Source organism: Anolis sagrei, chromosome 6, assembly GCF_037176765.1.
Source record: "Anolis sagrei isolate rAnoSag1 chromosome 6, rAnoSag1.mat, whole genome shotgun sequence".
Classification (NCBI taxonomy): domain Eukaryota; kingdom Metazoa; phylum Chordata; class Lepidosauria; order Squamata; family Dactyloidae; genus Anolis; species Anolis sagrei.
In genome coordinates, this window is record NC_090026.1 from 109,980,305 (window position 1) to 109,990,459 (window position 10,155).

The 10,155-nt window shown below is 41.2% G+C and overlaps 1 protein-coding gene across 3 annotated transcripts in view; it reads right to left on the bottom strand.

Moving 5' to 3' along the window:
- The window catches only part of LOC132778924 (protein adenylyltransferase SelO-like), a 38,525-nt gene extending 28,465 nt beyond the window's left edge, over positions 1-10,060 (bottom strand). Inside the window, exons 1-6 of one of the 3 annotated variants that reach the window (XM_060782439.2) lie at positions 9,997-10,060; positions 5,496-5,739; positions 4,232-4,350; positions 1,510-1,638; positions 935-999; positions 235-291 (exon numbers count right to left, since the gene is read on the bottom strand). In XM_060782439.2, coding sequence (XP_060638422.2) covers positions 235-291; positions 935-999; positions 1,510-1,638; positions 4,232-4,350; positions 5,496-5,709 — 584 coding nt within the window. In that variant the 5' untranslated portion in view covers positions 5,710-5,739; positions 9,997-10,060. Of the gene's footprint in view, positions 1-234; positions 292-934; positions 1,000-1,509; positions 1,639-4,231; positions 4,351-5,495; positions 5,740-9,996 lie in introns of those variants that run through there. The other 2 variants (XM_060782436.2, XM_060782440.2) reach the window with 2 other exon arrangements.
- Positions 10,061-10,155: the final 95 nt, after the last annotated feature.

Genomic DNA, 10,155 nt, shown 5'->3' on the forward strand with positions numbered 1-10,155 from the left:
ATACTCTTCCTTTCAATTATCTCTTACATTAGTGGTTGTCAGAAAATATAGAAAGTCGAGAAATCCTGCTACTCAGTATAGTAAAAAAACAATTTCATGCACATCTGCAGTTTATTCTATAAGTTGACCCTAGATTTTGAGGTGGCTCTTAATGCTGGAACAATACATGAAACAAAGGATTTTGCTGTACAAGAAGAAACTGATTGAAATCCCTCTCCAAAATACGCAACAAACCTAGAGTAGGGAGTTCTTCCTGAACCTTTGAGCTGTAGTTCCCAACTAACACCAAACCTGCAAAAACAATATTGCTATTAGTAATGTCAACAAATTGGGCAGCACAGCAAATAAGTGTGCAAGTCCAGAAATCCCGAATTCACGTATTGCTTCAGTCAAAAACTCCATATCCACCTTTGGACACTGCCAATTTTAGACTCCAATCTCCCACACTCAATCTTTAATCTAATCTGCAATATATGTAAAATAAGTACCAATATCCCTCTGAAAGACTGTTAGAAGGTTTACTACAGCAATGTAATTTCTTAAAAATCAATATTACCATTTATTATTTATTTCATATCAAAAGCATTGCATAAATTAGTATAAAACTGATAAAAATAGAAGGAGCACAAGCGGCTAAATATCTTTTGACCAAAAATGGGCAACAGCCAATGCACTGTCTGTAGCCTCCAACAACTCTTCCTCTGTACATGAGACAGATGCGGTGTTGTCTGTTCTGGTAGAGGATTCTTCTAGGTAGTGTCATTTTGCCAGGTTGTCTTTTGATCTGCCCACTCCACTTCTGAGTCTGTTCAGGGACTTCCAAGTTGCCCATTCCTGACCCCAAAGCATTGCTTTTAAACATTTTAAGTATTACCATTAATAATAATAGTTACTAATACATTTTCGTGCACATCATGGTTCATTATATATTTACCTGTTTGTATAAACGCCAATCAAATGAGCCCTTCCATCACCCAGCTGGCCAGCCCAGCTACCAAACTAACAAGAAACAGGAGATATTAATTAATTATTAATCTGTTTTATTTCCAGCAAATGTACATAATCCCATATTTAAAAAGCAAATTCTACATATTTTCAAAAACAGATTCAGTGGATGTCAAGTGCCGTGATAACACTATCCTCTTCAATTTTGATGGTGAAATATGGCAGTAGCAGGCAATGAGAAATTGAGCTTATTTTTTCAGTCATTATTAGAGGTTAGAGCTCTGATTCACAGAAAGTTCTACGAGTTTGTAAACCTTGTCTACGAGTGTGCATATGAGGTCTCAGCCTATCAAGTGAATTTTGGTGGAAGTTTCCCACACTTCTTTACTATGGTCATGCTGTCCTAATAGGCATTCCTATCCAAAACATCTGCAGGACCAAAGTTTCCATACTGATGAAATATATGAGAGGAGCATTGTGAAAGAAGAAAAGGAGACAGAACAATGAAAAACCGAGAAGTACAGTTTTCAAACAGAAAAGCTTATTGATACTGTTATTATTTACCTGATGTCCACCATATCTATGGGCCAAGGGAAGAGATCCCCAAATCACTTTTGCACCGCTGACAAGCTGTAGAAAATCTTCTGAATCTGACACTGATACATCTAGGTCCAACATGTCTTCCATGACTTCCTGAAAGGAGACAACAATGCAGGAATTACTAAGCAATAACATAAAGTTCCACATAGTCTGACATGCAAAGACTCCCTTTCTATGAATGGATTTTTCATGGCTGTAGGCCACTTACAATAGTGAGTGTTAAGCCAGGCTTAACACAAGACATTTGATGCCCCACTTTTACCAACCCCAATCAAGGTGGACATCTGGGATAGAAGATCTCATAAGCCTCTCTTCCTATCCTAGGCAGTAAAACAACAACACATTCACATTATATTTTAATGTGTAATGATGATGCATTGTGCTATTTTGTATATTACTGTATATGAACACATGTTATGAACCGGCCTGAGTCCCTCCTTGGAGGTGAGAAGACCGGTATATAAAACTTCCAAATAAATAAAAATAAATTCAATAAATATAATACTATGCAACAATACATATTATGTTTATTATTGTATATATGTAGTATGTTGGAAATAGCAACCGTCTTCAAGCCTCCGTTAGTAATTTGTTATGTATATAATTCAGATTCCTTAGAATAAAGGAAAAGGTTTTCCCCTGACATTAAGTCCAATTGTGTCCAAATCTGGGGGTTGGTGCTCATCTCCATTTCTAAGCCAAAGAGACACCTCCAAGATCATGTGGCTGGCATGACTGCATGGAGGGTCATTACCTTCCCGTCGGAGCAGTACCTATTGATCTACTCACATTTGCATGTTTTTGAACTGCTAGGTTGGCAGAAGCTGAGGCTAACAGGGGGAGCTCACCCCGCTCCCCAGATTCAAACAGCCAACCTTTTGGTCTGCAAGGTCAGCAGCTCAGTGCTTTAACCCATTGCACCACTGGGGACTCAGATTGCTTACTGTATTGTATATGTGTAAATTGGTATGAAGTTTTCCTTTACTCTAAGTTGCGAGAGGGGCTGCTGACCACGTGACCAGATCTGGGACATTTCAGATCTCAGACTCCACTTTTGAAGTCAGTAGAAACAGAATGCTTTAGAGCAGGGGCCCTCAAACTTTTTGAACAGCGGGCCAGGTCACAGTCTCTCAAACTGTTGGAGGGCCGGATTATAATTTGAAGAAAAAAAACAAAACATGAATGAATTCCTATGCACACATCTTATTTGTAGTGCAAAAAAAACCCCCACTTTAAAACAATACAATAATTAAAATGAAGAACCATTTTAACAAATATAAACATTAGTATTTCAATGGGAAGTGTGGGCCTTCTTTTGGCTGATGAGATAGGATTGTTGTTGTTGTTGTGTGCTTTCAAGTCATTTCAGACTTAGGTTGACCCTGAGCGAGGGCCGTGTAAATGACCTTAGAGGGCCGTAATGCCCCCCAGACCTTAGTTTGGGGACCCCTGCTTTAGAGACTCTATCAGACTCTCAGAACAGAGATGCTTTAGACTTTGGACTGTTGAGATTCGAAGAAAGATACCCTGTGTTATCTGCACAGAAAAACTACTTCAGCCTTATATGTAACTGAACTGATAAGCAATTTACCTGTATGCTGAATACATGAAGTTTGTGAGTAAACCAACTATGTTATTTTAACAGAGACTACTTTATTTTGGTTTCTTGAGAGTATGATTCAAAGGAATACATTTTATGGGAGAGTAGATGTTTTTGAGCAACCGAAGTAACACTTCTGAAACACTGGTTTTGTGCATTGGCCTGTAGCGTGGTTAACCAAATCCCCATGCTAAGTCTATGAGATGCAAAAAATTAAGAGTCCCTCCAGAACTGCAAGCACTATCTCAAGCAGATATTGACAATTTATTCACACTGTCATTACTTGCCACAATAGCCGATGTAGTGAAGCAACCAAGTTGGGTGTGTGTGTTGAATGCTCTCATTAAGGAGGCCAGACTTGGTGGAGGTGGTTGACAGGGGCGGAGCGGCAGGCTATTGAAGGCTGCTCTGCCCCTGCTGTGCTCTTTGCTTGAGCATGAGCTAGGAGGCAGGTTTCAACCCTCCCCCCCTTGAAATTTTCAAACCCCTCCCCAAAAAAATTTGACCCCTCCCAAAAAAAATTTCTAGCTACGGCCCTGGCATTGGCATATCTTTGTTCCTAACAGTTCAATGCGATATCTAGGGATATCAGTCTAACAGCTGAGAAACCTAATTGCCTTGCATGAATACTAGTGGATATTTACCACTAAGGAGAAGGGTGACTCAAGCGTGTTTTTAACTCTTCTTAGGAAGATCATACTTTACAAAAGATTACTATCTCAAACAAGATCATGCCTTTCCAAAATATTATGATTATTCCAAATGCCGCCCCAAGTTGCCTTCAGGTTGATATGGGTGGGATAGAAATAATGTAAATAAATAAATGTAAATAAATAAATAGTGTGAATACCAATTAATCTCCAAAAAGGGTCATGGCTCCAAAAGCCTGTGGAGATTCTTGGTTTTCCCAAATTGTCATGAATGCCATTTTCCAACACACTATTGTGAACACAATAGCATATATTATGAAGGTTGTATTATGAGGGTTACATTTTTGTTCTTGAAGATTCCATTTTTTAAATGAAGACATTCTTAAGTAAGGCAGCAACAGTTAGCACCCAGGAGAAAAAAAAAATAAAGCCTAACCTTTGAAACGCCTACAAGCAGAGCTCTGGATTTAAATGGAGTAGGGTAGACAACTGAAAAAATGGAGTCACGAACTTCACGAACATAGTTTTCCTGAATGGAATCAATAGGAAGGGCAACTAGAGAAAACAAGCAAAATCTTTTAATGCCGTGTTCAGTAGACGTACAGCAAAACAAAGTAAAACATGACTGGGCCTGCTCATGAACGCCAAACCCCTTTTGAGCAGTATCTTTCATATCAACCCAAATGCCATGGAACAATGTGCTAGATTTGGTTTATGTCCTCAATGGTACAAAAGGTAGGGGATGAAGAAGTAGGTCAGGTGTTTTCCCACAGTTTGCATTTCAAGCCTAGTCTTAATATGGATATTGCAAATAAATTAACGGTAATGCTCATATTAAATTGTTCCCAATAGGGGAATATTTGGTTTTCTGGATTTTAATATGCAGACCCCAGAAAGCATGGCAAGGGACTGTGGTATTTATTGTCCAAAAGATGTGAAGGACTAAAGGTTTCCGATTCCAGGATTATAGCAAGGATTCTGAGGGAGATATGCAATGGCTAGTACCAATTTCTAGAGGTAAAAAACCCTAGCTATTTCTCTGAACTAAATTTGGTTTTGAATGAAACATGGGCATTCATGGTTAAGTATAAAGAAACACTGCAGACTTTATCTTAAGTAAAGGTAAAGGTTTTCCCCTAACTTTAAGTTCACTCATGTGATCATCTCAATTTCTAAGCCAAAGAGCCATTGTTGTCCATAGACACCTCAAAAGTCATTTGGCCTGCATGACTGCATGGAACACCATTACCATCCCACTGGAGCGGTACCTATTGATCTACTCACATTTGCATGTTTTCAAACTGCTAGGTTGGCAGGAGCTGGGGCTAACAGCAGGAGCTCACCCCGCTCCCCAGAGTCGAACCTGCGACCTTTCAGTTAGCAAGTTTAGCAGCTCAGCGGTTCAACCCACTGTACCACCAGGGGCTCCAGTATTTTTCTTAGCAAACATAAAAAATTAAGTTTGGATGATGGAACTAAGCCAGTGGTGGGAATTACAAGGCCATGCAATCATTGTTAGGCTGTTGTGAACTCACACCTAAATCCCACTAAAATCAATTGGTCAATACATGTATTTCTAGGTAAAAATAGCTGTAATTTAGGACCAGGCATGTTCTCCTCTCTTCCCATTTTAATATATTTTAAATTAATTGCTGGCAAGTACATAATCTTGGATAAATACAAAGAAAGCTATCGAGTACCTGTAAATTTTTCTGTAGAAAGTCTCCATTCACCCAAACTAAATAACTTCCTTTTCCTTTCACAGTAGTCTTGCTCTAAATTTGATGTATTGATGTATTTCTGAACATAGCTAAAATTCCTTGCAGCAGTTAAAGAGTCCAGGAGGTAGCATCCAGTCTGGCATACTAGCATTAAACACGTGAACAAGCATTGAACTTCGGAATGTCTTGACATACTGGGTCCTCGAATTTTTCTAACTCAAGTCTGCATAGAATCAAAAACAAATAAAATAAAAAACAATTATGATTATTTAGATTCAAATCTTTTATGTTGAAGAAACTGTCTGTTAATTAATTCAAAGACATAACTTTGGGCCATTCTATACTGACAATATAATATAGTTCAACGCCAAATAAAAGTACGAGTACAATAGACTATCACGAAACCGACATAAAAAGCAACCTAGATGATGACTTCAGGATTGCTGCTATGTTCTACATGTTTTAATTTGTATTTTATATGTCCATTTGATGGAGCCCCCAGTGGTGCAGTGCACTTTTACCAACCCCAATCAAGGTGGGACAAAATTTGGAAGCCACACTGAACCCCCCTCGTAGTGAGATAGAGTGGGATTTTTGTTGTTTATTTTTCAGTTGCTTCCGACTCTTCGTGACCTGAGGGACCAGCCCACGCCAGAACTCCGTCGGACGTCACCACCCCCAGCTCCTTCAAGGCCAAGCCAGTCACTTCAATGATACTATCAATCTATCCACCTTGCCCTTGGTTGGCCCCACTTCCTTTTTCCTTCCATTTCCCCCAGCATCCATGCTTTCCTGGCTTCTCATTATGTGGCCAAAGTATTTCATCTTTGCCTCTAATATCCTTTCCTTCAGTGAGCAGTTAGAGCCTGTGACTTAAGAGTCTGGAAAAGTTACTATTTGCACATGTTGATGGGAGGGACTTTGGGATATATAGCCTTCATAAATAAATATTTTGAACTTTTTCTAACTGGCAATGGCATCTAGACTTTCAGGTTGGAAACTTTTTCTATCTCTGCTACTGAACTCTCTTGTTGAAGAAGTGAAGGACAGAACCTGAGTCCTTCTGCACACAAAGGATGGGGTTGACCACTGAACTATGGCCACCCCCAGCTCCTTCAAGGTCAAGCCAGACACTTCAAGAATACCATCCATGCACCTTGCCCTTGGTTGGCCCCTCTTCCTTTTTCCTTCCTTTTTCCCCAGCGTCATTGTATTCTTCAAGCTTTCCTGTCTTCTCATGACATGGCCAAAATACCTCATCTTTGCCTCTAATATCCTTCCCTCCAGTGGGCAGTCAAGCATTATTTCCTGGACTATGGGCTTGTTAGGTAGTTATTGTTGTTTATTTGTTCAGTTGCGTCTGACTCTTCCTGACCTCATGGTCCAGGCTCCCTGTGCACCGTCACCACCCACAGCTCCTTCAGAGTCAAGCCAGTCACGTCAAGGATACCATCCATCCATCTTGCCCTTGATCAGCCCCTCTTCCTTTTTCCTTCCATTTCCCCTAGAATCATTGTCTTCTCTAAGCTTTCCTTTCTTCTCATGATGTGGCCAAAGTTGCCTCTATTATCCTTCTCTCCAAAGAGCAGTCAGGCTTTATTTCCTGAAGTGTGGACTGGTTGGATCTTCTCACGGTCCAAGGCACTCCCAGAATTTTCCTCCAACACCACAGTTCAAAAGCATCTATCTTCTTTCGCTCAGTCTTCCTTATGGTCCTTATACCTTATGTTAGGTAGATATAAAGTAAATAAAGTAGAGCGGGGTTACTTAATTACTTATTTACTTAGGCAATCCCTTGTTGGCCGAGTAGGATAGTCTTTCAGGATCAGTATTCTTGTGTCTGTAGGTGACTGTGGAGCTCTATTCTTGACCTGCATCTTCTCCTGCAGTGAAGGCATTGGTTTCCAGGTGGAAGGCGGTCTCAGTCGGGGTTGGCTTGACATGCCTTCCTCTTGCCACATTTCTCTCTTTTACCCTCCATTCGTGCCTCTTCAAATTCTGCAGCACTGCTGGTCACAGCTGACCACCAGCTGGAGTGCTCAAGGGCCAGGGCTTCCCAGTTCTCAGTGTCTATGCCAGAGTTTTTAAGGCTGGCTTTGAGCCCATCTTTAAATTTCTTTTCCTGCCCACCAACATTCTGTTTTCCATTCTTGAGTTCGGAGTAAAGCAACTGCTTTGGGAGACGGTGATCAGGCATCTGGACAACGTGGCCGGTCCAGTGGAGTTGATGGCGGAGGACCATTACTTCAATGCTGGTGGTCTTTGCTCCTTCCAGCATGCTGACATTTGTCCGCTTGTCTTCCCAAGAAATTTGCAAGATTTTCCGGAGGCAGAGCTGGGTTGAGATAAAGTAAACAACAACAACAGCAACAACAACAAATAACGTGAAGGTATAGTAAGAATCTCCAAAGCCCTCAAATTTACTCAATATGCCCAAATGTAAACACTGGTGGAGTTTGGAGAAAATAGAATCTTGACATTTGGGAGTTCAGAGATCCCTGTGGACTCAAACAATGATGGATCTGGACCAAACTTGGCACGAATACTCAATATGCCCAAATGTAAACACTGGTGGAGTTTGGGGAAAATAGAATCTTGACATTTGGGAGTTCAGAGATCCCTGTGGACTCAAACAATGATAGATCTGGACCAAACTTGGCACGAATACTCAATATGCCCAAATGTAAACACTGGTGGAGTTTGGGGAAAATAGAATCTTGACATTTGGGAGTTCAGAGATCCCTGTGGACTCAAACAATGATGGATCTGGACCAAACTTGGCACGAATACTCAATATGCCCAAATGTAAACACTGGTGGAGTTTGGGGAAAATAGAATCTTGACATTTGGGAGTTCAGAGATCCCTGTGGACTCAAACAATGATGGATCTGGACCAAACTCGGCACGAATACTCAATATGCCCAAATGTAAACACTGGTGGAGTTTGGGGAAATAGAATCTTGACCTTTGGGAGTTCAGAGATCACTGTGGACTCAAACAATGATAGATCTGGACCAAACTCTACAAGAATACTCAATATGCCCTAATGTAAACACTGGTGGAGTTTGGGGAAAATAGAATCTTGACCTTTGGAAGTTCAGAGATCCCTGTGGACTCAAACAATGATGGATCTGGACCAAACTCTACAAGAATACTCAATATGCACAAATGTAAACACTGGTGGAGTTTGGAGAAAATAGAATCTTGACATTTGGGAGTTCAGAGATCCCTGTGGACTCAAACAATGATGGATATGGACCAAACTTGGCACGAATACTCAATATGCCCAAATGTAAACACTGGTGGAGTTTGGGGAAAATAGAATCTTGACATTTGGGAGTTCAGAGATCCCTGTGGACTCAAACAATGATGGATCTGGACCAAACTCTACAAGAATACTCAGTATGCCCTAATGTAAACACTGGTGGAGTTTGGGGAAAATAGAATCTTGACCTTTGGAAGTTCAGAGATCACTGTGGACTCAAACAATGATGGATCTGGACCAAACTCTACAAGAATACTCAATATGCCCTAATGTAAACACTGGTGGAGTTTGGGGAAAATAGAATCTTGACCTTTGGAAGTTCAGAGATCCCTGTGGACTCAAACAATGATGGATCTGGACCAAACTTGGCACGAATACTCAATATGCCCAAATGTAAACACTGGTGGAGTTTGGGGAAAATAGAATCTTGACATTTGGGAGTTCAGAGATCCCTGTGGACTCAAACAATGATGGATCTGGACCAAACTTGGCACGAATACTCAATGTGCCCAAATGTAAACACTGGTGGAGTTTGGGGAAAATAGAATCTTGACATTTGGGAGTTCAGAGATCCCTGTGGACTCAAACAATGATGGATCTGGACCAAACTTGGCACGAATACTCAATATGCCCTAATGCAAACACTGGTGGAGTTTGGGGAAAATAGAATCTTGACATTTGGGAGTTCAGAGATCCCTGTGGACTCAAACAATGATGGATCTGGACCAAACTTGGCACGAATACTCAATATGCCCAAATGTAAACACTGGTGGAGTTTGGGGAAAATAGAATCTTGACATTTGGGAGTTCAGAGATCCCTGTGGACTCAAACAATGATGGATCTGGACCAAACTTGGCACGAATACTCAATGTGCCCAAATGTAAACACTGGTGGAGTTTGGGGAAAATAGAATCTTGACCTTTGGGAGTTCAGAGATCACTGTGGACTCAAACAATGATGGATCTGGACCAAACTCTACAAGAATACTCAATATGCCCTAATGTAAACACTGGTGGAGTTTGGGGAAAATAGAATCTTGACATTTGCGAGTTGTAGTTGCTGGGATTTATACAATCAAAGAGCATTCTGAACCCCACCAAAGATAGAATTGGGCCAAACCTCCCACACAGAACCCCCATGTGGGCCACAGCAAGGCGTGGCAGGGGATGGCTAGTACATAGTAAGTAGAAAAGAAGACTCTCCAAAGCTCCCACCATGTATGTTGCTGCCTTCTTCCTCCCCCTCTTCCTCCTCCCTGACGAGGCCTTGCTCGGCCCACATTTCCCTCCGGCGCCTCAGAGAAGAGAAGGAGGAGCAGGAGGAGGAGGAGGCGGTGGCCTTCCTGCCGGCCTCCCACGTGTCGCCCCAGGCCC